At 51.4% G+C, this 27,653-nt stretch overlaps 5 protein-coding genes across 5 annotated transcripts; 1 reads left to right on the top strand and 4 right to left on the bottom strand.

The window, feature by feature from the left end:
- Positions 1 to 17,750: 17,750 nt before the first annotated feature.
- LOC144806991 (histone H4) lies at positions 17,751 to 18,314 on the bottom strand. The gene has a single exon (XM_078673048.1). The coding sequence runs from the start codon at positions 18,306 to 18,308 to the stop codon at positions 17,997 to 17,999; it is 312 nt and encodes a 103-aa protein (XP_078529174.1). The 5' UTR covers positions 18,309 to 18,314; the 3' UTR covers positions 17,751 to 17,996.
- A 955-nt stretch (positions 18,315 to 19,269) lies between these two features.
- LOC144806981 (histone H2A type 2-C-like) lies at positions 19,270 to 19,990 on the bottom strand. The gene has a single exon (XM_078673037.1). It carries the CDS (start codon positions 19,811 to 19,813, stop codon positions 19,415 to 19,417), a length of 399 nt encoding a protein of 132 aa, XP_078529163.1. The 5' UTR covers positions 19,814 to 19,990; the 3' UTR covers positions 19,270 to 19,414.
- Positions 19,991 to 20,034: 44 nt separating this feature from the next.
- Positions 20,035 to 20,566, top strand: LOC144806968 (histone H2B 1.2-like). The gene has a single exon (XM_078673024.1). It carries the CDS (start codon positions 20,135 to 20,137, stop codon positions 20,513 to 20,515), a length of 381 nt encoding a protein of 126 aa, XP_078529150.1. The 5' UTR covers positions 20,035 to 20,134; the 3' UTR covers positions 20,516 to 20,566.
- A 654-nt stretch (positions 20,567 to 21,220) lies between these two features.
- Positions 21,221 to 21,879, bottom strand: LOC144806983 (histone H3). The gene has a single exon (XM_078673039.1). It carries the CDS (start codon positions 21,680 to 21,682, stop codon positions 21,272 to 21,274), a length of 411 nt encoding a protein of 136 aa, XP_078529165.1. The 5' UTR covers positions 21,683 to 21,879; the 3' UTR covers positions 21,221 to 21,271.
- A 685-nt stretch (positions 21,880 to 22,564) lies between these two features.
- LOC144806980 (histone H1.01-like) lies at positions 22,565 to 23,283 on the bottom strand. The gene has a single exon (XM_078673036.1). It carries the CDS (start codon positions 23,236 to 23,238, stop codon positions 22,591 to 22,593), a length of 648 nt encoding a protein of 215 aa, XP_078529162.1. The 5' UTR covers positions 23,239 to 23,283; the 3' UTR covers positions 22,565 to 22,590.
- Between the last annotated feature and the right edge of the window lie 4,370 nt (positions 23,284 to 27,653).

The raw sequence follows: 27,653 nt of genomic DNA, 5'->3' as shown, positions 1-27,653 counted from the left end.
TAGAAGGTGCGACTTCATCCCCTTGGAGCTTAACACCACCAAAGGTCACAGGTATCAGTAACATTGGTGCCTGGAGGCTGGAAGTAGGCCCAAGGCCTTGCAGGCCTTTCCTGATACTGTGAAGGGGTGAAATAGAGTTTAATGGGCATGTGAAGTGTTTTGCTTTAACACCTCCAGCCAGGGGGATAACCTGAATTCTTACCCTGCGCTGAGCTCCATAACCCTGGGTAGAAAGTGTGACTTCATCCCCTTGAAGCTTAACACTACCAAATGTCACAGGTATCAGTAACATTGGTGCCTGGAGGCTGGAAGTAGGCCCAAGGCCTTGCAGGCCTTTCCTGATACTGTGAATGGGTGAAATACACATTGTTGTGTATGGTAACTGTTCTATTTTCACGCCTTAAGCCTGGGGTGAAGCCTGAAATCTTACCCTGCGCGGAGCTCCATAACCCTGGGTAGAAGGTGCGACTTCATCCCCTTGAAGCTTAACACCACCAAATGTCACAGGTATCAGTAACATTGGTGCCTGGAGGCTGGAAGTAGGCACAAGGCCTTGCAGGCCTTTCCTGATACTGGGAAAGGGTGAAATACACTGTACTGGGCGTGTGAGGTGTTTTGCTTAAACACCTCCAGCCAGGGGGATAACCTGAAATCTTACCCTGCGCTGAGCTCCATGACCCTGGGTAAAAGGTGTGACTACATCCCCTTGAAGCTTAACACCACCACATGTCACAGGTATCAGTAACATTGGTGCCTGGAGGCTGGAAGTAGGCCCAATGCCTTGCAGGCCTTTCCTGATACTGTGAAGAGGTGAAATAGACTTTATTGGGCATGTGGAGTGTTTGGCTTTAACACCTCAAGCCAGGGGGATAACCTGAAATCTTACCCTGCGCTGAGCTCCATAACCCTGGGTAGAAGGTGTGACTTAATCCCCTTGAAGCTTAACACCACCACATGTCACAGGTATCAGTAACATTGGTGCCTGGAGGCTGGAAGTAGGCACAAGGCCTTGCAGGCCTTTCCTGATACTGTGAAGGGGTGAAATAGACTTTAATGGGCGTGCAAAGTGTTTTCCTTTAACACCTCCAGCCAGGGGGATAACCTGAAATCTTACCCTGCGCTGAGCTCCATAACCCTGGGTAGAAGATGTGACTTCATCCCCTTGAAGCTGAGCACCTCCAAATGTCACAAGTATCACAAAAACAGGTGCCTGGGGGCTGGAAGGAGGCCCAAGGCCTTGCAGGCCTTTCCTGATACTGTGAAGGGGTGAAATAGACTTTATTGGGCATGTGAAGTGTTTTGCTTTAACAACTCCAGCCAGGGGGATAACCTAAAATCTTACCCTGCGCTGAGCTCCATAACCCTGGGTATAAAGTGTGACTTCATCCCCTTGAAGCTTAAGACCACCAAATGTCACAGGTATCAGTCACATTGGTGCCTGGAGGCTGGAAGTAGGCACAAGGCCTTGCAGGACTATCCTGATACTGGGAAAGCGTGAAATACACTGTACTGGGCATGTGAGGTGTTTTGCTTAAACACCTCCAGCCAGGGGGATAACCTAAAATCTTACCCTGTGCTGAGCTCCATAACCCTAGGTAGAAAGTGTGACTTCATCCCCTTGAAGCTTAACACTACCAAATGTCACAGGTATCAGTAACATTGGTGCCTGGAAGTAGGCCCAAGGCCTTGCAGGCCTTTCCTGATACTGTGAATGGGTGAAATACACATTGTTGTGTATGGTAACTGTTCTATTTTCACGCCTTAAGCCTGGGGTGAAGCCTGAAATCTTACCCTGCGCGGAGCTCCATAACCCTGGGTAGAAGGTGCGACTTCATCCCCTTGAAGCTTAACACCACCAAATGTCACAGGTATCAGTAACATTGGTGCCTGGAGGCTGGAAGTAGGCACAAGGCCTTGCAGGCCTTTACTGATACTGGGAAAGGGTGAAATACACTGTACTGGGCATGTGAGGTGTTTTGCTTAAACACCTCCAGCCAGGGGGATAACCTGAATTCTTACCCTGCACTGAGCTCCATAACCCTGGGTAGAAGGTGTGACTTCTTCCCCTTGAAGCTTAACACCACCACATGTCACAGGTATCAGTAACATTGGTGCCTGGGGGCTGGAAGTAGGCCCAAGGCCTTGCAGGCCTTTCCTGATACTGTGAAAGGGGTGAAATAGACTTTATTGGGCATGTGAAGTGTTTTGCTTTAGCAACTCAAGCCCGGGCGATAACCTGAAATCTTACCCTGCGCTGAGCTCCATAACCCTGGGTAGAAGGTGTGACTTCTTCCCCTTGAAGCTTAACACCACCAAATGTCACAGGTATCAGTAACATTGGTGCCTGGGGGCTGGAAGTTGGCCCAAGGCCTTGCAGGCCTTTCCTGATACTGTGAAGGACTGAAATACAACGTATTGGGCATGTGAAGTGTTTTGCTTTAACACCTCCAGCCAGAGGGATGACCTGAAATCGTACCCTGCACTGAGCTCCATAACCCTGGGTAGAAGGTGTGACTTCTTCCCCTTGAAGCTTAACACCACCAAATGTCACAGGTATCAGTAACATTGGTGCCTGGAGGCTGGAAGTAGGCACAAGGCCTTGCAGGCCTTTCCTGATACTGGGAAAGGGTGAAAAACACTGTACTGGGCATGTGAGGTGTTTTGCTTAAACACCTCCAGCCAGGGGGATAACCAAAAAATCTTACCCTGCGCTGAGCTCCATAACCCTGGGTATAAAGTGTGACTTCATCCCCTTGAAGCTTAACACCACCAAATGTCACAGGTATCAGTAAAATTGGTGCCTGGAGGCTGGAAGTAGGCCCACGGCCTTGCAGGCCTTTCCTGATACAGTAAAGGGGTGAAATAGACTTTATTGGGCATGTGGAGTGTTTTGCTTTAACACCTCCAGCCAGGGGGATAACCTGAAATCTTAGCCTGCGCAGAGCTCCATAACCCTGGGTAGAAGGTGCGACTTCATCCCCTTGAAGCTTTACACCACCAAATGTCACAGGCATCAGTAACATTGGTGCCTGGGGGCTGGAAGTAGGCACAAGGCCTTGCAGGCCTTTCCTGATACTGTTAAGGGGTGAAATAGAGTTTAATGGGCATGTGAAGTGTTTTGCTTTAACACCTCCAGCCAGGGGGATAACCTGAATTCTTACCCTGCGCTGAGCTCCATAACCCTGGGTAGAAAGTGTGACTACATCCCCTTGAAGCTTAACACCACCAAATGTCACAGGTATCAGTAAAATCGGTGCCTGGAGGCTGGACGTAGGCCCAAGGCCTTGCAGGCCTTTCCTGACACTGTGAAGGGGTGAAATAGACTTTATTGGGCATGTGGAGTGTTTTGCTTTAACACCTCCAGCCAGGGGGATAACCTGAATTCTTACCCTGCACTGAGCTCCATAACACTGGGTAGAAGGTGTGACTTCTTCCCCTTGAAACTTAACACCACCACATGTCACAGGTATCAGTAACATTGGTGCCTGGAGGCTGGAAGTAGGCCCAAGGCCTTGCAGGCCTTTCCTGATACTGTGAATGGGTGAAATACACATTGATGTGTATGGTAACTGTTCTATTTTCACGCCTTAAGCCTGGGGTGAAGCCTGAAATCTTACCCTGCGCGGATCTCCATAACCCTGGGTAGAAGGTGCGACTTCATCCCCTTGAACCTTAACACCACCAAATGTCACAGGTAACAGTAACATTGGTGCCTGGAGGCTGGAAGTAGGCACAAGGCCTTGCAGGCCTTTCCTAATACTGTGAAGGGGTGAAATAGACTTTATTGGGCATGGGGAGTGTTTTGCTTTAACACCTCCAGCCAGGGGGATAACCTGAAATCTTACCCTGCACTGAGCTCCATAACCCTGGGTAGAAGGTGTGACTTCATACCCTTGAAGCTTAACACCACCAAATGTCACAGGTATCAGTAAAACTGGTGCCTGGAGGCTGGAAGTAGGCCCAAGGCCTTGCAGGCCTTTCCTGATACTGTGAAGGGGTGAAATAGACTTTATTGGGCATGTGAAGTGCTTTGCTTTAACAACTCCAGCCAGGGGGATAACCTCAAATCTTACCCTGCGCTGAGCTCCATAACCCTGGGTATAAAGTGTGACTTCATCCCCTTGAAGCTTAACACCACCAAATGTCACAGGAATCAGTAATATTGGTGCCTGGAGGCTGGAAGTAGGCACAAGGCCTTGCAGGCCTTTACTGATACTGGGAAAGGGTGAAATACACTGTACTGGGCATGTGAGGTGTTTTGCTTAAACACCTCCAGCCAGGGGGATAACCTAAAACCTTACCCTGCGCTGAGCTCCATAACCCTGGGTAGAAGGTGTGACTTCATCCCCTTGAAGCTGAACACCACCAAATGTCACAGGTATCAGTACATTGGTGCCTGGAGGCTGGAAGTAGGCCCAAGGCCTTGCAGGCCTTTCCTGATACAGTGAAGGGGTGAAATAGACTTTATTGGGCATGTGGAGTGTTTTGCTTTAACACCTCCAGCCAGGGGGATAACCTGAAATCTTACCCTGCACTGAGCTCCATAACCCTGGGTAGAAGGTGTGACTTCTTCCCCTTGAAGCTTAACACCACCAAATGTCACAGGTATCAGTAACATTGGTGCCTGGAGGCTGGAAGTAGGCACAAGGCCTTGCAGGCCTTTCCTGATACTGGGAAAGGGTTAAATACACTGTACTGGGCATGTGAGGTGTTTTGCTTAAACACTTCCAGCCAGGGGGATAACCTGAAATCTTACCCTGCGCGGAGCTCCATAACCCTGGGTAGAAGGTGCGACTTCATCCCCTTGAAGCTTAACACCACCAAAGGTCACAGGTATCAGTAACATTGGTGCCTGGAGGCTGGAAGTAGGCACAAGGCCTTGCAGGCCTTTACTGATCCTGGGAAAGGGTGAAATACACTGTACTGGGCATGTGAGGTGTTTTGCTTAAACACCTCCAGCCAGGGGGATAACCTAAAATCTTACCCTGCGCTGAGCTCCATAACCATGGGTAGAAGGTGCGACTTCATCCCCTTGAAGCTTAACACCACAAAATGTCACAGGTATCAATAACATTGGTGCCTGGGGGCTCGAAGTAGGCACAAGGCCTTGCAGGCCTTTCCTGATACTGTGAAGGGGTGAAATAGACTTTAATGGGCATGCGGAGTGTTTTGCTTTAACACCTCCAGCCAGGGGGATAACCTGAATTCTTACCCTGCACTGAGCTCCATAACACTTGGTAGAAGGTGTGACTTCATCCCCTTGAAGCTTAACACCACCAAATGTCACAGGTATCAGTAACATTGGTGCCTGGGGGCTGGAAGTTGGCCCAAGGCCTTGCAGGCATTTCCTGACACTGTGAAGGAGTGAAATACAATGTATTGGGCATGTGAAGTGTTTTTCTTTAACACCTCCAGCCAGAGGGATGACCTGAAATCGTACCCTGCACTGAGCTCCATAAACCTGGGTAGAAGGTGTGACTTCTTCCCCGTGAAGCTTAACACCACCAAATGTCACAGGTATCAGTAACATTGGTGCCTGGAGGCTGGAAGTAGGCACAAGGCCTTGCAGGCCTTCCCTGATACTGTGAAGGGTTGAAACAGACTTTATTGGGCACGTGAAGTGTTTTTCTTTAACACCTCCAGCCAGGGGGATAACCCAAATTCTTACCCTGCGCTGAGCTCCATAACCCTGGGTAGAAGATGTGACTTCTTCCCCTTGAAGCTTAACACCACCAAATGTCACATGTATCAGTAACATTGGTGCCTGGAGGCTGGAAGTAGGCACAAGGCCTTGCAGGCCTTCCCTGATACTTTGGAGGGGTAAAATAGACTTTATTGGGCATGTGAAGTGTTTTCCTTTAACACCTCCAGCCAGGGGGATGACCTAAATTCTTACCCTGCGCGGAGCTCCATAACCCTGGGTAGAAGGTGCAACTTCATCCCCTTGAAGCTTAACACCTCCAAATGTCACAGGTATCAGTATAATTGGTGCCAGGAGGCTGGAAGTAGGCCCAAGGCCTTGCAGGCCTTTCCTGATACTGTGGAGGGGTGAAATAGACTTTATTGGGCATGAGAAGTGTTTTGCTTTAACACCTCCAGTCAGGGGTGAAGCCTGGAATCTTACCCTGCGCTGAGTTCCATAACCCTGGGTAGAAGGTGCAACTTCATCCCCTTGAAGTCGAACACCTACAAATGTCACAAGTGTCAGTGAAATTGGTGCCTAGAGGCTGGAAGTAGGCACAAGGCCTTTCCTGATACTGTGAAGGGGTGAAATAGACTTTATTGGGCATGTGAAGTGTTTTGCTTTAACACCTCAAGCCAGGGTGATAACCTGAAATCTTACCCTGCGCTGAGCTCCATAACCCTGGGTAAAAGGTGTGACTTCTTCCCCCTGAAGCTTAACACCACCAAATGTCACAGGTATCAGTAACATTGGTGCCTGGAGGCTGGAAGTAGGCACAAGGCCTTTCCTGATACTGTGAAGGGGTGAAATAGACTTTATTGGGCATGTGAAGTGTTTTGCTTTAACACCTCAAGCCAGGGCGATAACCTGAATTCTTACCCTGCGCTGAGCTCCATAACCCTGGGTAGAAGGTGCAACTTCATCCCCTTGAAGCTTAACACCTCCAAATGTCACAGGTATCAGTATAATTGGTGCCAGGAGGCTGGAAGTAGGCCCAAGGCCTTGCAGGCCTTTCCTGATACTGTGGAGGGGTGAAATAGACTTTATTGGGCATGAGAAGTGTTTTGCTTTAACACCTCCAGTCAGGGGTGAAGCCTGGAATCTTACCCTGCGCTGAGTTCCATAACCCTGGGTAGAAGGTGCAACTTCATCCCCTTGAAGTTGAACACCTACAAATGTCACAAGTGTCAGTGAAATTGGTGCCTAGAGGCTGGAAGTAGGCACAAGGCCTTTCCTGATACTGTGAAGGGGTGAAATAGACTTTATTGGGCATGTGAAGTGTTTTGCTTTAACACCTCAAGCCAGGGTGATAACCTGAAATCTTACCCTGCGCTGAGCTCCATAACCCTGGGTAAAAGGTGTGACTTCTTCCCCCTGAAGCTTAACACCACCAAATGTCACAGGTATCAGTAACATTGGTGCCTGGAGGCTGGAAGTAGGCACAAGGCCTTTCCTGATACTGTGAAGGGGTGAAATAGACTTTATTGGGCATGTGAAGTGTTTTGCTTTAACACCTCAAGCCAGGGCGATAACCTGAATTCTTACCCTGCGCTGAGCTCCATAACCCTGGGTAGAAGATGTGACTTCTTCCCCTTGAAGCTTAACACCACCAAATGTCACAGGTATCAGTAACATTGGTGCCTGGAGGCTGGAAGTAGGCAGAAGGCCGTGCAGGCTTTTCCTGATACTGGGAAAGGGTGAAATAGACTTTATTGGGCATGTGGAGTGTTTTGCTTTAACACCTCCTGCCAGGGAGGATAACCTGAAATCTTACCCTGCGCTGAGCTCCATAACCCTGGGTAAGAGGTGTGACTTCATCCCCTTGAAGCTCAACACCACCACATGTCACAGGTATCAGTAACATTGGTGCCTGGGGGCTGGAAGTAGGCCCGAGGCCTTGCAGCTCTTTCCTGATCCTGTGAAGGGGTGAAATACAATTTATTGGGCATGTGAAGTGTTTTGCTTTAACACCTCCAGCCAGGGGGATAACCTGAATTCTTACCCTGAGCTGAGCTCCATAACCCTGGGTAGAAGGTGTGACTTCATCCCCTTGAAGTTTAACACCACCAAATGTCACAGGTATCAGTACATTGGTGCCTGGAGGCTGGAAGTAGGCCCAAGGCCTTATAGGCCTTTCCTGATACTGTGAAGGGGTGAAATAGACTTTAATGGGCATGTGAAGTGTTTTGCTTTAACACCTCCAGCCAGGGGGATAACCTGAATTCTTACCCTGCGCTGAGCTCCATAACCCTGGGTAGAAGGTGCGACTTCATCCCCTTGAAGCTTAACACCACCAAATGTCACAGGTATCAGTAACATTGGTGCCTGGAGGCTGGAAGTAGGCACAAGGCCTTGCAGGACTATCCTGATACTGGGAAAGCGTGAAATACACTGTACTGGGCATGTTAGGTGTTTTGCTTAAACACCTCCAGCCAGGGGGATAACCTAAAATCTTACCCTGTGCTGAGCTCCATAACCCTGGGTAGAAAGTGTGACTTCCTCCCCTTGAAGCTTAACACTACCAAATGTCACAGGTATCAGTAACATTGGTGCCTGGAGGCTGGAAGTAGGCCCAAGGCCTTGCAGGCCTTTCCTGATACTGTGAATGGGTGAAATACACATTGTTGTGTATGGTAACTGTTCTATTTTCACGCCTTAAGCCTGGGGTGAAGCCTGAAATCTTACCCTGCGCTGAGCTCCATAACCCTGGGTAGAAGGTATGACTTCATCCCCTTGAAGTTTAACACCACCAAATGTCACAGGTATCAGTACATTGGTGCCTGGAGGCTGAAAGTAGGCCCAAGGCCTTATATGACTTTCCTGATACTGTGAAGGGGTGAAATAGACTTTATTGGGCATGTGAAGTGTTTTGCTTTAACACCTCCAGCCAGGGGGATAACCTGAATTCTTACCCTGCGCTGAGCTCCATAACCCTGGGGTAGAAGGTGCGACTTCATCCCCTTGAAGCTTAACACCACCAAATGTCACAGGTATCAGTAACATTGGTGCCTGGAGGCTGGAAGTAGGCAGAAGGCCGTGCAGGCTTTTCCTGATACTGGGAAAGGGTGAAATAGACTTTATTGGGCATGTGGAGTGTTTTGCTTTAACACCTCCTGCCAGGGGGGATAACCTGAAATCTTACCCTGCGCTGAGCTCCATAACCCTGGGTAAGAGGTGTGACTTCATCCCCTTGAAGCTCAACAACACCACATGTCACAGGTATCAGTAACATTGGTGCCTGGGGGCTGGAAGTAGGCCCGAGGCCTTGCAGCTCTTTCCTGATCCTGTGAAGGGGTGAAATACAATTTATTGGGCATGTGAAGTGTTTTGCTTTAACACCTCCAGCCAGGGGGATAACCTGAATTCTTACCCTGCGCTGAGCTCCATAACCCTGGGTAGAAGATGTGACTTCTTCCCCTTGAAGCTTAACACCACCAAATGTCACAGGTATCAGTAACATTGGTGCCTGGAGGCTGGAAGTAGGCACAAGGCCTTTCCTGATACTGTGAAGGGGTGAAATAGACTTTATTGGGCATGTGAAGTGTTTTGCTTTAACACCTCAAGCCAGGGCGATAACCTGAATTCTTACCCTGCGCTGAGCTCCATAACCCTGGGTAGAAGATGTGACTTCTTCCCCTTGAAGCTTAACACCACCAAATGTCACAGGTATCAGTAACATTGGTGCCTGGAGGCTGGAAGTAGGCAGAAGGCCGTGCAGGCTTTTCCTGATACTGGGAAAGGGTGAAATAGACTTTATTGGGCATGTGGAGTGTTTTGCTTTAACACCTCCTGCCAGGGGGGATAACCTGAAATCTTACCCTGCGCTGAGCTCCATAACCCTGGGTAAGAGGTGTGACTTCATCCCCTTGAAGCTCAACACCACCACATGTCACAGGTATCAGTAACATTGGTGCCTGGGGGCTGGAAGTAGGCCCGAGGCCTTGCAGCTCTTTCCTGATCCTGTGAAGGGGTGAAATACAATTTATTGGGCATGTGAAGTGTTTTGCTTTAACACCTCCAGCCAGGGGGATAACCTGAATTCTTACCCTGAGCTGAGCTCCATAACCCTGGGTAGAAGGTGTGACTTCATCCCCTTGAAGTTTAACACCACCAAATGTCACAGGTATCAGTACATTGGTGCCTGGAGGCTGGAAGTAGGCCCAAGGCCTTATAGGCCTTTCCTGATACTGTGAAGGGGTGAAATAGACTTTAATGGGCATGTGAAGTGTTTTGCTTTAACACCTCCAGCCAGGGGGATAACCTGAATTCTTACCCTGCGCTGAGCTCCATAACCCTGGGTAGAAGGTGCGACTTCATCCCCTTGAAGCTTAACACCACCAAATGTCACAGGTATCAGTAACATTGGTGCCTGGAGGCTGGAAGTAGGCACAAGGCCTTGCAGGACTATCCTGATACTGGGAAAGCGTGAAATACACTGTACTGGGCATGTTAGGTGTTTTGCTTAAACACCTCCAGCCAGGGGGATAACCTAAAATCTTACCCTGTGCTGAGCTCCATAACCCTGGGTAGAAAGTGTGACTTCATCCCCTTGAAGCTTAACACTACCAAATGTCACAGGTATCAGTAACATTGGTGCCTGGAGGCTGGAAGTAGGCCCAAGGCCTTGCAGGCCTTTCCTGATACTGTGAATGGGTGAAATACACATTGTTGTGTATGGTAACTGTTCTATTTTCACGCCTTAAGCCTGGGGTGAAGCCTGAAATCTTACCCTGCGCTGAGCTCCATAACCCTGGGTAGAAGGTATGACTTCATCCCCTTGAAGTTTAACACCACCAAATGTCACAGGTATCAGTACATTGGTGCCTGGAGGCTGGAAGTAGGCCCAAGGCCTTATATGACTTTCCTGATACTGTGAAGGGGTGAAATAGACTTTATTGGGCATGTGAAGTGTTTTGCTTTAACACCTCCAGCCAGGGGGATAACCTGAATTCTTACCCTGCGCTGAGCTCCATAACCCTGGGGTAGAAGGTGCGACTTCATCCCCTTGAAGCTTAACACCACCACATGTCACAGGTATCAGTAACATTGGTGCCTGGAGGCTGGAAGTAGGCCCAAGGCCTTGCAGGCCTTTCCTGATACTGTGAAGGGGTGAAATAGACTTTATTGGGCATGTGGTGTGTTCGGCTTTAACACCTAAAGCCAGGGGGATAACCTGAAATCTTACCCTGCGCTGAGCTCCATAACCCTGGGTAGAAGGTGTGACTTCCTTCCCTTGAAGCTTAGCACTACCAAATGTCACAGGTATCAGTAACATTGGTGCCTGGAGGCTGGAAGTAGGCACAAGGCCTTGCAGGCCTTTCCTGATACTGGGAAAGGGTGAAATACACTGTACAGGGCATGTGAGGTGTTTTGCTTAAACACCTCCAGCCAGGGGGATTACCTAAAATCTTACCCTGCTCTGAGCTCCATAACCCTGGGTAGAAAGTGTGACTTCGTCCCCTTGAAGCTTAACACCACCAAATGTCACAGGTATCAGTAAAATTGGTGCCTGAAGGCTGGAAGTAGGCCCAAGGCCTTGCAGGCCTTTCCTGATACTGTGAAGGGGTGAAATAGACTTTATTGGGCATGTGGTGTGTTCGGCTTTAACACCTAAAGCCAGAGGGATAACCTGAAATCTTACCCTGCGCTGAGCTCCATAACCCTGGGTAGAAGGTGTGACTTCCTTCCCTTGAAGCTTAGCACTACCAAATGTCACAGGTATCAGTAACATTGGTGCCTGGAGGCTGGAAGTAGGCACAAGGCCTTGCAGGCCTTTCCTGATACTGGGAAAGGGTGAAATACACTGTACAGGGCATGTGAGGTGTTTTGCTTAAACACCTCCAGCCAGGGGGATTACCTCAAATCTTACCCTGCTCTGAGCTCCATAACCCTGGGTAGAAAGTGTGACTTCGTCCCCTTGAAGCTTAACACCACCAAATGTCACAGGTATCAGTAAAATTGGTGCCTGGAGGCTGGAAGTAGGCCCAAGGCCTTGCAGGCCTTTCCTGATACTGTGAAGAGGTGAAATAGACTTTATTGGGCATGTGGAGTGTTTGGCTTTAACACCTCAAGCCAGGGGGATAACCTGAAATCTTACCCTGCGCTGAGCTCCATAACCCTGGGTAGAAGGTGTGACTTAATCCCCTTGAAGCTTAACACCACCACATGTCACAGGTATCAGTAACATTGGTGCCTGGAGGCTGGAAGTAGGCACAAGGCCTTGCAGGCCTTTCCTGATACTGTGAAGGGGTGGAATACAATTTATTGGGCATGTGAAGTGTTTTGCTTTAACACCTCGAGCCAGGGGGAATAACCTGAAATCTTACCCTGCGCTGAGCTCCATAACCCTGGGTAGAAGGTGTGACTTCATCCCCTTGAAGCTTAACACCACCACATGTCACAGGTATCAGTAACATTGGTGCCTGGAGGCTGGAAGTAGGCCCAAGGCCTTGCAGGCCTTTCCTGATACTGTGAAGGGGTGAAATAGACTTTATTGGGCATGTGGTGTGTTCGGCTTTAACACCTAAAGCCAGGGGGATAACCTGAAATCTTACCCTGCGCTGAGCTCCATAACCCTGGGTAGAAGGTGTGACTTCATCCCCTTGAAGTTTAACACCACCAAATGTCACAGGTATCAGTACATTGGTGCCTGGAGGCTGGAAGTAGGCCCAAGGCCTTATAGGCCTTTCCTGATACTGTGAAGGGGTGAAATAGACTTTAATGGGCATGTGAAGTGTTTTGCTTTAACACCTCCAGCCAGGGGGATAACCTGAATTCTTACCCTGCGCTGAGCTCCATAACCCTGGGTAGAAGGTGCGACTTCATCCCCTTGAAGCTTAACACCACCAAATGTCACAGGTATCAGTAACATTGGTGCCTGGAGGCTGGAAGTAGGCACAAGGCCTTGCAGGACTATCCTGATACTGGGAAAGCGTGAAATACACTGTACTGGGCATGTTAGGTGTTTTGCTTAAACACCTCCAGCCAGGGGGATAACCTAAAATCTTACCCTGTGCTGAGCTCCATAACCCTGGGTAGAAAGTGTGACTTCATCCCCTTGAAGCTTAACACTACCAAATGTCACAGGTATCAGTAACATTGGTGCCTGGAGGCTGGAAGTAGGCCCAAGGCCTTGCAGGCCTTTCCTGATACTGTGAATGGGTGAAATACACATTGTTGTGTATGGTAACTGTTCTATTTTCACGCCTTAAGCCTGGGGTGAAGCCTGAAATCTTACCCTGCGCTGAGCTCCATAACCCTGGGTAGAAGGTATGACTTCATCCCCTTGAAGTTTAACACCACCAAATGTCACAGGTATCAGTACATTGGTGCCTGGAGGCTGGAAGTAGGCCCAAGGCCTTATAGGCCTTTCCTGATACTGTGAAGGGGTGAAATAGACTTTATTGGGCATGTGAAGTGTTTTGCTTTAACACCTCCAGCCAGGGGGATAACCTGAATTCTAACCCTGCGCTGAGCTCCATAACCCTGGGGTAGAAGGTGCGACTTCATCCCCTTGAAGCTTAACACCACCAAATGTCACAGGTATCAGTAACATTGGTGCCTGGGGGCTGGAGGTAGGCCCAAGGCCTTGCAGGCCTTTCCTGATACTGTGAAGGGGTGAAATACAATTTATTGGGCATGTGAAGTGTTTTGCTTTAACACCTCCAGCCAGGGGGATAACCTGAAATCTTACCCTGCGCTGAGCTCCATAACCCTGGGTAGAAGGTGCGACTTCATCCCCTTGAAGCTTAACACCACCAAATGTCACAGGTATCAGTAACATTGGTGCCTGGAGGCTGGAAGTAGGCAGAAGGCCGTGCAGGCTTTTCCTGATACTGGGAAAGGGTGAAATAGACTTTATTGGGCATGTGGAGTGTTTTGCTTTAACACCTCCAGCCAGGGGGGATAACCTGAAATCTTACCCTGCGCTGAGCTCCATAACCCTGGGTAAGAGGTGTGACTTCATCCCCTTGAAGCTCAACACCACCACATGTCACAGGTATCAGTAACATTGGTGCCTGGAGGCTGGAAGTAGGCCCAAGGCCTTGCAGGCCTTTCCTGATACTGTGAAGGGGTGAAATAGACTTTATTGGGCATGTGGTGTGTTCGGCTTTAACACCTAAAGCCAGGGGGATAACCTGAAATCTTACCCTGCGCTGAGCTCCATAACCCTGGGTAGAAGGTGTGACTTCCTTCCCTTGAAGCTTAGCACTACCAAATGTCACAGGTATCAGTAACATTGGTGGCTGGAGGCTGGAAGTAGGCACAAGGCCTTGCAGGCCTTTCCTGATACTGGGAAAGGGTGAAATACACTGTACAGGGCATGTGAGGTGTTTTGCTTAAACACCTCCAGCCAGGGGGATTACCTAAAATCTTACCCTGCTCTGAGCTCCATAACCCTGGGTAGAAAGTGTGACTTCGTCCCCTTGAAGCTTAACACCACCAAATGTCACAGGTATCAGTAAAATTGGTGCCTGGAGGCTGGAAGTAGGCCCAAGGCCTTGCAGGCCTTTCCTGATACTGTGAAGAGGTGAAATAGACTTTATTGGGCATGTGGAGTGTTTGGCTTTAACACCTCAAGCCAGGGGGATAACCTGAAATCTTACCCTGCGCTGAGCTCCATAACCCTGGGTAGAAGGTGTGACTTAATCCCCTTGAAGCTTAACACCACCACATGTCACAGGTATCAGTACATTGGTGCCTGGAGGCTGGAAGTAGGCACAAGGCCTTGCAGGCCTTTCCTGATACTGTGAAGGGGTGAAATAGACTTTATTGGGCATGTGGTGTGTTCGGCTTTAACACCTAAAGCCAGGGGGATAACCTGAAATCTTACCCTGCGCTGAGCTCCATAACCCTGGGTAGAAGGTGTGACTTAATCCCCTTGAAGCTTAACACCACCACATGTCACAGGTATCAGTAACATTGGTGCCTGGAGGCTGGAAGTAGGCACAAGGCCTTGCAGGCCTTTCCTGATACTGTGAAGGGGTGGAATACAATTTATTGGGCATGTGAAGTGTTTTGCTTTAACACCTCGAGCCAGGGGGAATAACCTGAAATCTTACCCTGCGCTGAGCTCCATAACCCTGGGTAGAAGGTGTGACTTCATCCCCTTGAAGCTTAACACCACCACATGTCACAGGTATCAGTAACATTGGTGCCTGGAGGCTGGAAGTAGGCACAAGGCCTTGCAGGACTATCCTGATACTGGGAAAGGGTGAAATACACTGTACTGGGCATGTGAGGTGTTTTGCTTAAACACCTCCAGCCAGGGGAATAACCAGAAATCTTACCCTGCGCGGAGCTCCATTACCCTGGGTAGAAGGAGTGACTCTGTCCCCTTGAAGCTGCAGGCTTCCTAATGTCACAAGTATCACTAAAACAGGTGCCTGGAGGCTGGAAATGTGCCTACGGTCCTGCAGGCCTAGGTCTGATACTGTAAAGGGGTTAGATACAGTGTTGGAATAAAGAATTATTATGTTTTCCCACCTCCAGCCAGGAGTGGAACCTGACATCTTACCCTGCGCGGAGCTCCATAGTCCAGGCTAGTAGGAGCAACTGTATCCCCTTTGAAGATTAACTCCGCCAAATGTTACAAGTATCACTAAAAGAGGTGTATGGAGGCTGCAAACGGGCCCACAGCCTTGAGCTGATACTGTAACAGGGGGGAATCTCACATTGCGCGGAGCACCATAGCTCTGCGTAGAAATAGCCACTCTGTGCCTGGAGGCTAGAAATGGGCTTGGGAGACTGATGTCTGATAATGTAAAGGGGGTTTTGAATGACGTTTTGTATTTCTCCACCTCCAGCCAAGGGGTAAATCCTGAAATATAACCCTAATCGGAGCTCCATAGCCCTCTGCAGAAAAAGTGACTTAGTCCCCTTGAACCGTAATAAAATTTGATAAATGTTAACAGTTTTAAACGGGTGCCTGGAGACTAAAAATGGAACAGAGACACTTTTTCAGATCCCATACTGTGAGGGACTTATTGTAATTATTTTGTGATAAATATATATATATACAATTATTATTTTTTTGGCCCTCCTTCAGCTTAGGGGTTAAACCAGGAATTTTACCCGGATTGGAGCTCCACAGCCCCGGGTAGAAAAAGTGACTTTGTCCCCTTGAACCTAAGGAGTTATTAAAAAAAAAAAAAAAAAATGTGTGTGTTTTTTTTTTTTTGCCGACCTCCAGCTAAGGGGGGAAACCGGAGATTTTACCCGAATCGGAGCTCCATAGCCCCGGGAAGAAAAAGTGACTTTGTCCCCTTGAACCTAAGGAGTTAGTAAAAAAAAAAAAGAAAGAAATGTGTGTGTTTTTTTTTTTTTTTTGCCGACCTCCAGCTAAGGGGGGAAACCGGAGATTTTACACGAATCGGAGCTCCATAGCCCCGGGAAGAAAAAGTGACTTTGTCCCCTTGAACCTAAGGAGTTCGTAAAATAAAAAAAAAATAAAAGAAATGTGTGTGTGTGTTTATTTAATTTTTTTTTGCCGACCTCCAGCTAAGGGGGGAAACCGGAGATTTTACCCGAATCGGAGCTCCATAGCCCCGGGAAGAAAAAGTGACTTTTTCCCCTTGAACCTAAGGAGTTCGTAAAATAAAAAAAAAATAAAAGAAATGTGTGTGTGTGTGTTTATTTAATTTTTTTTGCCGACCTCCAGCTAAGGGGGGAAACCGGACATTTTACCCGAATCGGAGCTCCATAGCCCCGGGAAGAAAAAGTGACTTTGTCCCCTTGAACCTAAGGAGTTAGTAAAAAAAAAAAAAAAAAAAAAATAAAGAAATGTGTGTGTTTTTTTTTTTTTTTTGCCGACCTCCAGCTAAGGGGGGAAACCGGAGATTTTACCCGAATCTGAGCTCCATAGCCCCGGGAAGAAAAAGTGACTTTGTCCCCTTGAACCTAAGGAGTTCGTAAAATAAAAAAAATATAAGAAATGTGTGTGTGTGTTTATTTTTTTTTTTTTTGCCGACCTCCAGCTAAGGGGGGAAACCGGACATTTTACCCGCATCGGAGCTCCATAGCCCCGGGAAGAAAAAGTGACTTTGTCCCCTTGAACCTAAGGTATTAGTTAAAAAAAAAAGAAATGCGTGTATGTTTTTTTTTTTTTAGTTTTTTTTGCCGACCTCCACCTACGGGGGGGAACCTGAAATTGTACCCGAATCTGAGCTCCCCAGCCCCGGGTAGAATTAGTGCCATCGTCCCCTTGAACCAAAATGCCCACACACAAAAAATAAAAATACTGAAACGGGGGCTTAAAGGCCCACAGGGACCCCTAAACGGACATGGCGGTTCACCACAAAAATTAGGATCCCACACCCTCTTCCGTGGGCCTGCATGGGAACCCTATTTTATCGACTATTAAGCCCCCCACGTAGTGGGGGCTTACAGCTCCTGGGTGGAGAACAAAGTCGGAGTTAGCCCGGCCAATCCGCCGCCCGGCCATCTGGTCGCCGCAGCTCACTGGGCCATCTGGTCGACCCACAGAGGGGCGACCAGATGGCCCAGTGAGCTGCGGCGACCAGATGGCCGGGCGGCGGAACGGCCGCGCTATCTCCAACTTTGTTTCCAACTTTGTAAGCCCCCACTACGTGGGGGGCTTAATAGTCGGTGAACTGCGTGACTCGTGGGGCCCTGTGCCGGGCTAAACCCGCCTTAGGTCCCCATGCAAGGGCTCCATGATGGCGGGCACCTGGGCCGGTCTAAACACCCCCCTTAGAACTGCGTGACTCGTGGGGCCCTGTGCCGGGCTAAACCCGCCTTAGGTCCCCATGCAAGGGCTCCATGATGGCGGGCACCTGCTCCGGGCTAAACCCACCGTAGGTCCCCAGGCAAGGGCTCCATGATGGCGGGCACCTGCTCCGGGCTAAACCCACCGTAGGTCCCCAGGCAAGGGCTCCATGATGGCGGGCCCCTGGTCCGGGCTAAACCCACCGTAGGTCCCCAGACAAGGGCTCCATGATGGCGGGCAGCCGAGCCGGGCCGGGCTAAACCCACCGTAGGTCCCCAGACAAGGGCTCCACGGTGGCGGGCCCATGGGCCGGGCTGAACCCACCTTTGGTCCCTAGTTTAGAGCTCCATGGTGGCGGGCCCGTGGGACGGGGTAAACCCGCCTTCCCGGCCGTGCCTTCCAGAGCAGAGTGGCTGCGGAGCAACTCCCCGGGTTCCCCCCTCCTCCCCTCCCGAGCGAGTGTGGGCCTAGATAGCAGCCCTGCGCTGCGGCGATAATAGTTCATAGACACAGCTCTCACACGACATGGTGGTCGGCTCTTAAAAGAGCCTTTGGGTTGTTTTTTTTTTCCTTTTTTTCCGTGGTTTAACCGCCGAATCCGTAGAGAGTGCGGCCCTGGCGCTTCAGGGCATAGACCACATCCATGGCGGTGACGGTCTTCCTCTTGGCGTGCTCGGTGTAGGTGACGGCGTCCCGGATCACGTTCTCCAGGAAAACCTTGAGCACCCCGCGGGTCTCCTCGTAGATGAGGCCGGAGATGCGCTTGACTCCGCCACGGCGCGCCAGGCGGCGAATGGCCGGCTTGGTGATGCCCTGGATGTTGTCCCGGAGCACCTTGCGGTGTCTCTTGGCGCCGCCTTTGCCGAGCCCCTTCCCTCCTTTGCCGCGTCCAGACATGTTCTCTTCTCGGTGCTGGAAGCAGAAATGAAGAGGAAAACCAGCACCGGCTGCTTTATATGGAGGCTCAGCGGACCTGCGCGGGAGCTCCAAGCGCCCACGTGACGCCCTGTGAGGCGGGAGAGCTCGGACCCGGCCCGCCTTCTGCAGGAAGCGGGGGCTGGAGCGGCCGTTGCCTTCTGAAAAAGAGCGGGCTCCCAGCCCGCCTTTGTCATGGGCTGGCTCAGCAGCTGCCGCTGCCGGTGCACAGATCACAGTCAAACACACGCAAGCACCTCCCTTCCCGGCCTCCCCTTGTGACCGCGGGCCACCCATCCCCTGCGTTCGGAGCCCCCTGTCCAATATAAGCAGAAGGCTCTGTATGTTTTAATGGAGCCACACACGTTAGCGGCCTCACCGGCACCACCCCGCTGCGTTTGGCCGCCTGCAACCTCGTAGCACTGCCCACATCCCGCGCCCGGCTGGGGCAAGCCTGCAAAATGTGTCCCCCAAAAATGAAAAGAAAAAAATATATATGTATATATTGTTTGAAAAAGAGCGCGCTCCCAGCCCGCCTCTGTCAGGGGCTCCCGATGGGGGGCTCAGCAGCTGCCGCCGGTGCACTGATCAGTCAAACACGCACACTCCTACCTTCCAGCCCCCCCCCCCCCCCCCCACTTGTCACCGCGGCCTGCCTAACCCTCGCGTTCGGTGCCCGCTCGGCTTGGCTCAGCAGCTGCCGCCGGTGCACTGATCAGTCAAACACACACACTCCTCCCTTCCAGGCCCCCACTTGTCACCGCGGCCCGCCTAACCCTCGCGTTCGGTGCCCGCTCGGCTGGGGCACGTCTGCAAAACGTGTCCCTGAAAATTAAAAATTATATATGTATAACAAAAACATCGATATGGTCTGCCTCATGCTAGGCTTTGGGACGGGACAACATTAAAGTGTACGGCCAGAGCTTGGGCATGCCCTCCACTACAAAGCTACGGTGGCGGGCGCTGCCGCATCTATGAAGCCGCCAGAGTAACACCTCGGCACGGATACGCTCTTTGATGGAGTCTGTGGATGGCCCTGAAAAGAGCCTTTGTGTTTAGGGTGCGTTTCCACGGTGGTCTGCGGGCCTTTACTTGCTTGCTTTGCCCTGTGCCTTGTGGCTCTCGGTTTTCTTGGGCAGCAGCACGGCCTGGATGTTGGGCAGGACTCCTCCCTGGGCGATGGTGACTCGGCCCAGCAGCTTGTTCAGCTCCTCGTCGTTGCGGATGGCCAGCTGGAGGTGTCTGGGGATGATGCGGGTCTTCTTGTTGTCCCGGGCGGCGTTGCCAGCCAGCTCCAGAATCTCAGCGGTCAGGTACTCCAGCACTGCAGCCAGATAGACGGGGGCACCGGCGCCCACCCTCTCGGCGTAGCTTCCCTTCCTGAGCAGCCTGTGCACACGGCCCACGGGGAACTGGAGCCCGGCTCTGGAAGAGCGTGTCTTGGCCTTGGCGCGGGCCTTTCCTCCTTGCTTTCCGCGTCCAGACATGGCGATCGATCTAGGGTCTCAGTCACACAACAGAGAGAATGGTACTGCTCCTTCTGCTGGACTCCGGTAATATAAAGACTTCGGGAGCGTCTGATTGGTTGACAGCTAGGCGCCGATAGTACTTTTCAATGGAGGGAGGCGGGCTTCTGTTTAACCAATCAGTGTCCCAGAACCGCATTACAATAGGAAGTGGGGGCCCTGCCAATGAGAAAGGAGAAACGGGAAGAAGCTGCTTTGCACGCCCAGCCTATAAATACAAGTGCCGGACGCCCAGGCATCATTTCTCTCGGCTCCACAGCAAGCAGCGAAAGAGCGTCGACCATGCCTGAACCAGCCAAGTCCGCGCCGGCACCCAAGAAGGGCTCCAAGAAAGCGCTCTCCAAGCCGCCCAAGAAGGACGGGAAGAAGCGCAAGAGGAGCAGGAAGGAAAGCTATGCCATCTACATTTACAAAGTGATGAAGCAGGTGCACCCGGATACCGGCATTTCCTCCAAGGCCATGGGCATCATGAACTCCTTCGTGAACGACATCTTCGAGCGCATCGCTGCAGAGGCTTCCAAACTGGCTCACTACAACTCGCGGCGCACCATCACCTCCCGGGAGATCCAGACCGCAGTCCGCCTTCTGCTCCCCGGAGAGCTGGCCAAGCACGCCGTGTCGGAGGGCACCAAGGCCGTCACCAAGTACACCAGCGCCAAGTAAGGCTTCCAGGCGCACCCCAACGAACACAACGGCTCTTTTAAGGGCCAACCACTTCCTCCCCTAAGAGCTAACGTGCTTCTATTATGACCGGAGAAATATGTGTTTTGGAATATGTGTTTTATAAGGGTAATGTTAAGTGCAGAAAGGCCCGCTCTCACGGGGCTTGCTGCAGACCGAGGGCCGACAGCAGGCAACCCGTTCCGCCTCTTTAAATTAACATGTCTATATGAATGGGACCAAGTGTCACATGAGCACTGTAACGATGAGGTTCAATAAACCCACTGGGGAATTCACACATCTGCCCCCCCCCCGGGCTTATGGTTTTCCATGTTGGGGGCGAACAGTGTCTCTGTGAGCGGGTTTAACGTTGTGTTTGTACTTTTAAGACCCTGGGGAACGGCGTTAGTTCACCCCGGGGCAAACGTTCCCGAAATCAGACACACGAACCCGATGTACCGGGGACACAGATGCCCCTTAAGCGGTGGCTTGTGACCAGCGGATCCCTGCACAACCCCCTATAAAAAGGCTTTTTATTATTAGATGGACACATTGAACAGGCGTTTATGCACTGTGAACACAGAGTGCTCTGGTTAACCCAGAGCCGGTATAAGTTGCCCAGTGACCGTGGTACTCGCAGCCCACCCTCCCTAACCTGTAAAACACATGCCATGACAGATAAGAGAAGCTCGTAGGTGACAGGGTGGTGGCCCTTAAAAGAGCCGTTGTGGTGGTGGTTGTTCGGGTCGGTCCGTCTCCTTAGGCCCTCTCGCCTCGGATGCGACGGGCCAGCTGGATGTCCTTGGGCATGATGGTCACCCTCTTGGCGTGGATGGCGCACAGGTTGGTGTCCTCGAAGAGCCCGACCAGGTAGGCCTCGCTGGCCTCCTGCAGGGCCATGACGGCGGAGCTCTGGAAGCGCAGGTCGGTCTTGAAGTCCTGGGCGATCTCCCTCACCAAGCGCTGGAAGGGCAGCTTGCGGATGAGGAGCTCGGTGGACTTCTGGTAGCGGCGGATCTCGCGGAGAGCCACGGTGCCTGGCCGGTAGCGGTGAGGCTTCTTGACTCCTCCGGTGGCAGGCGCGCTCTTGCGGGCTGCCTTGGTGGCCAGCTGCTTGCGGGGCGCTTTGCCGCCGGTGGACTTGCGGGCTGTCTGCTTGGTGCGGGCCATGGCGGGAGCGGTCTCTCTCAGCGAAGGCAGAGAAGAATGGCGTCTACCAGGGAAAGAGCCCTATTTATGCCCTCACAGACGGAGGGCTGCTCTGGTTGGCTGAGGAGACCGCCCCACGTTCGAAAATAGCCCGCGGTGTGCAACGATTGGATACTGAACTGGAGGCTGCAGCCTAGCTGTCCAATGAGCTGTGGATAAAAGAGACCCCCCCCTTGGATGATGGCGCCGGAGCCCGCGCCTCGGTCAGCCTTTGTCTCCGTCCGTCCATCCACTTGTAGTCACGAGGACGACTCGACCCCGGTCAACCGGGAGAGGAGCCCGAGATGTCATAAGCACACTGCCCTTGGTCACTCTGGAACACGCCCCCGTTACCTGCGCTCGATTGAAAGTTCACAATCGTCTGCTTTATGCAGGCGCTATATCGAGTCTGCCCGGATACAGTGAAAGCACCAACACAAACACGTTTATATTAAACTGAGGTCTTATAACTCCCAGACCCGCTTTTTACCCTCACCCTGGAGCACGCAGTAACCTGCGCTCCAATTAAAGTTCACAATCATCTGCTTTATGCAGACACTATTTAGAGTCTGCCCGGGTACAGTGAAAGCACAGAGACACACACGTTATTGCACATGTATTATAAACGGAGGCCTTATAACTCCCGGACCCCCTTATTTTCTATGTAATAACGATTTCAATCCACGCAGCACCGAAAGAGCCGTTTATATGGCCAAGATCACACGCGGCACTCGCGTGTGGAAAAGTGCGCTATGGATGTATGGTGCGGTTTATTTTTGAGAAGTGGGGCCATTGGGTGGGTGCAAAGGTGGGGAGGAACACGCTCTCTTCTAGATAGGGTGGTGGCCCTTAAAAGAGCCGTTGTGTTTGCAGTGTCTCGGTGCCAGCCCTTACTTCTTCTTGGGCGCTGCCTTTTTGGGCTTCGCTGCTTTGGGCTTGGCTGCCTTGGGTTTGACTACCTTGGCAGGGCTTTTCTTGGCTACTTTGGGCTTCGCCGCCTTGGCTTTCGCTGGGCTCTTGGCAGCCTTCTTGGCAGGGGCAGCCTTGGGCTTCTTGGGGCTCTTGGCTGCTGCTGGCTTCTTGACCTTCTTCGGGCTCTTCTTGACCCCCGCGGGAGCCTTTTTGGGCTTCTTGGCGGCAGGGGCAGCTTTCTTGGCCGCTGGCTTCTTGGTCTTGGCAGCTGTCTTCTTGGCTGCCTTCTTGCCCTCCAGCTGCTTCTTGTTCACTTTGAAGGACCCGGAGGCCCCGGTGCCCTTCAGCTGGGCTAGGGCGCCTTTACTGACCAGGCTCTTCAGGGAGACCTTAACGCGGCCCTTGTTCTTGTCCGCATCGTAGCCGGCGGCGGTCAGCGCCTTCTTCAGAGCCACCAGGGAGACTCCCTTCCTCTCGGCCGAGGCGGTCACACACTTCAAAATCAGGTCGGACACGCTGGGACCGGAAGGCTTCTTGGCCTTGGAGGCCCCCGCTGCTTTCTTCTGCTTCTTCTTGGGGGCGACCTCAGCGGGAGGAGCCGCGGCGGCTGGAGCGGTTTCTGCCATTGCAATACGAGTCTCGGCGCTGTCACAGAACAGAAATGTACCTCCCAACCCGAGCCCCGTGCATATATAGGGAGGAGCCAGCCCCTGATTGGTTCCGAGGAGTGAGGGCTGTGTGCGAGGCGCACTCGGCTCTCTGCTCCGAGCTGACTTTTGTGTTTCCTACTATCGGATTATCTAAGTTTTTAAACACAATCCGTTAAACACACGCTCCCATACACACATGAAAAGAAGCCCAACTTCAACCCCTTCCCGTGCCCTCCCCCGTTTCAGCCGACCCCGTCCTCAGAGGCTTGTAATCCGCCGTGAATCTCTGCCCTCCCCCGATGGCTGACGCCCCCGTGCCTTGAATCCCGGGCCCCGGGCCCCTTTCCCCCGGTCCACCCTCGCGCTCTGAGGCCGGGAGCGGCGGCCCGCGGGCGGGAGGGGCCTCCTGCAGGGAGCGGGCCCTGTGGCGTCACAATGGGGCTCAGGGGGACGCGGGGAGCGCGTTCTGGAACGGGCCGAAGTAACACAGGGCTCCGCCGGCCGAGCGGGGGAGCGAAGACAACAACAGGGGGCCCCGGCCCGGGGGTCAGGGGGGCCCTCGCCGCGCGCCTGCACCCTCGGCTGTGGCACCCACGACTCGGGGGCAGCCGGGGGATTTTTACAAGCAGCGGGGCACGGGCCGGGCTCAAGACTCACGGGCATCACAAGGCGGCTGCGCGCTGGTAGCTTCACATGCAGCCAGAGGGCATTCACTGCCAAGCGCCGAGCTGGAGGAGACGGGGGCACACTAAACATAATAAACACACAGTGACACAATAGAGGCAGGCGGCCGAGTTAGACCTACATTGGCACCCAGCGTGAGAGCAGAAGGTGTGAAGGCACCTGAAATGGTGACCCCAGTACCTGCATGGAGGCACTCTGCTGAGCTGATGTTCACAGCTGGAGTTAGGTTTACATCTCAGGTGACATCTTTGGACGGGAACCGACCTTAACAACGCGGTCAAAACACCGCAGTACATTTCGATCGCTGCATTTACAACGCAAGTCTTTTCCACGACTTGCACGGGAGGGCGCACTAGACTATGGAATAGTGCGATTTACTATTCCAACACCTTCCCTACCTTACTTAGGCTGGAGTTCGAATAGTAAATCATACTATTCCTAAGTCTAGAGCGCCCTCCCGTGCAAGTCGTGGAAAGCGCCTAAAACAGCAATGTAATGTACCGCAATCTAATTGTTACATCATACATCCCACAGTACAGAGTGAGGCCTGTGACTATCAATGTTGTATTGAGCCCGATTGCTGGGGTGGGGACCACTCCTGAATCAAATGGCATGTCAAGAGTGCGACCTGCGCCGACAAATCAGATTCTGCGCCTGGCAGCCTGATTGAGGTCTACTGCTAATTACAGGTTTTCGCCTTATATGTAGGTAGAGGGAAACACAAATAAAACACTTCTCATAGTCCAAGACGTACATGAACACCATTCACAGTTTCAGATCTTAGCCTTCAGGTACCCTGGCCCATCCCTAGCTTCCAGGAACCTGTTTTAGTAATATATCTGATACTATGAGGTTTCCAGAATAAAGGGGACAAAGTCAGCCCTTCTTCCCAGAGATATAGAGCTCCGCACAGGAAAATATTTCACGTCTTTCCCTGGGGTGGCGGTGTAAGAATAAAATACTTCACACGGCCCAAAACAGCACAAAATAACCCAGTCACCATATCAGAATAGAGCCTTCAGGGCTCTGGGGCATTTCTAGCCACCAGGGACCTGCTTTAGTGATATTTGTGACATTATGAGGTTTTCAGATTCAAGGGCACTAAGTCACTCTTTCTACCCAGGGATTTGGAGCTCCAGGCAGGGTAAGATTCAAGATCTCCCTCACGAGTGGAGGTGAAGAAATGAAAACACTTCACCTAGCCTAAAAGGTACATACACCCATTTGAAAGATCAGGCCTTGGCCTGCAGAGACATGGGCACATTTCTATCCACCAAACACATGTTTTAGTGATAAATGTGAAATTATGATGTGCTCAGCTGCAAGGGGACAATGGCACTCCGTCTACCCAGAACTACGGAGCTCTGCATAGGGTAAGATTTCAGCCTTGCCGCCTTGGATTTGAGGGAAGTGTTTTACTTCTCCGCCTCCTTCCAAGGGGAAAACCTGCGATCTCCCCCTGTGCATACTTCCATAGCCCTGGGTAGAAGGAGCAACTGTATCCCTTTGAAGATTAACACCTCCAAATGTTACATGTATCCCAAAAAATGGTGCCTGGAGGTTGGAAATAGGCCAAAGGCATTACAGGCCTTTCCCGACACTGCGAAGGGGAGAAATAGACCTTATTGGGCATGTGAAATGTTTTGCTTTAACACCTCCAGCCAGGGGGATACCCTGAATTCTTACCCTGCACTGAGCTCCATAACCCTGGGTTGAAGATGTGACTCCTTCCCCTTGAAGCTTAACACCACCAAATGTCACAGGTATCAGTAACATTGGTGCCTGGAGGCTGGAAGCAGGCCCAAGGCCTTGCAGGCCTTTCCTGATACCGTGAAGGTGTGAAATAGACATTCTTGGGCATGTGGAGTGTTTGGCTTTAACACCTCAAGCCAGGGAGATAACCTGAAATCTTACCCTGCGCTGAGCTCCATAACCCTGGGTAGAAGGTGGGACTTCTTCCCCTTGAAGCTTAACACCACCAAATGTCACAGGTATCAGTAACATTGGTGCCTGGAGGCTGGAAGTAGGCACAAGGCCTTGCAGGCCTTTCCTGATACTGGGAAAGGGTGAAATACACTGTACTGGGCATGTGAGGTGTTTTGCTTAAACACCTCCAGCCAGGGGGATAACCAAAAATCTTACCCTGCGCTGAGCTCCATAACCCTGGGTATAAAGTGTGACTTCATCCCCTTGAAGCTTAACACCACCAAATGTCACAGGTATCAGTAAAATTGGTGCCTGGAGGCTGGAAGTAGGCCCAAGGCCTTGCAGGCCTTCCCTGATACTGTGAATGGGTGAAATACACATTGCTGTGTATGGTAATTGTTCTATTTTCACGCCTCCAGCCTGGGGTGAAGCCTGAAATCTTACCCTGCGAGGAGCTCCATAACCCTGGGTAGAAGGTGTGACTTCATCCCCTTGAAGCTTAACACCACCAAATGTCACAGGTATCAGTACATTGGTGCCTGGGGGCTGGAAGTAGGCCCAAGGCCTTGCAGGCCTTTCCTGATACTGTGAAGGGGTGAAATAGACTTTATTGGGCATGTGAAGTGTTTTGCTTTAACACCTCAAGCCAGGGGGATAACCTGAAATCTTACCCTGCGCTGAGCTCCATAACCCAGGGTAAAAGGTGTGACTTCTTCCCCTTGAAGCTTAACACCACCAAATGTCACAGGCATCAGTAACATTGGTGCCTGGAGGCTGGAAGTAGGCACAAGGCCTTGCAGGCCTTTCCTGATACTGTGAAGGGGTGAAATAGACTTTATTGGGCATGTGAAGTGTTTTGCTTTAACACCTCCAGCCAGGGGGATAACCTGAATTCTTACCCTGCACTGAGCTCCATAACCCTGGGTAGATGGTGTGACTTCTTCCCCTTGAAGCTTAACACCGCCAAATGTCACAGGTATCAGTAACATTGGTGCCTGGAGGCTGGAAGTAGGCACAAGGCCTTGCAGGCCTTTCCTGATACTGGGAAAGGGTGAAATACACTGTACTGGGCATGTGAAGTGTTTTGCTTTAACACCTCCAGCCAGGGGGATACCCTGAATTCTTACCCTGCACTGAGCTCCATAACCCTGGGTAAAAGGTGTGACTTCATCCCCTTGAAGCTTAACACCACCAAATGTCACAGGCATCAGTAACATTGGTGCCTGGAGGCTGGAAGTAGGCCCAAGGCCTTGCAGGCCTTTCCTGATACTGTGAAGGGGTGAAATACAATTTATTGGGCATGTGAAGTGTTTTGCTTTAATACCTCCAGCCAGGGGGATAACCTGAATTCTTACCCTGCGCTGAGCTCCATAACCCTGGGTAGAAAGTGTGACTTCATCCCCTTGAAGCTTAACACCACCACATGTCACAGGTATCAGTAACATTGGTGCCTGGATGCTGGAAGTAGGCCCAAGGCCTAGCAGGCCTTTCCTGATACTGTGAATGGGTGAAATACACATTGTTGTGTATGGTAATTGTTCTATGTTCACGCCTTAAGCCTGGGGTGAAGCCTGAAATCTTACCATGCGCGGAGCTCCATAACCCTGGGTAGAAGGTGCGACTTCATCCCCTTGAAGCTTAACACCACCAAATGTCACAGGTATCAGTAACATTGGTGCCTGGAGGCTGGAAGTAGGCACAAGGCCTTGCAGGCCTTTACTGATACTGGGAAAGGGTGAAATACACTGTACTGGGCATGTGAGGTGTTTTGCTTAAACACC

This window comes from Lissotriton helveticus, unplaced genomic scaffold (genome assembly GCF_964261635.1).
Source record: "Lissotriton helveticus unplaced genomic scaffold, aLisHel1.1 SCAFFOLD_763, whole genome shotgun sequence".
NCBI classification, from domain to species: domain Eukaryota; kingdom Metazoa; phylum Chordata; class Amphibia; order Caudata; family Salamandridae; genus Lissotriton; species Lissotriton helveticus.
This window is presented reverse-complemented; position numbering and strand designations above follow the sequence as displayed.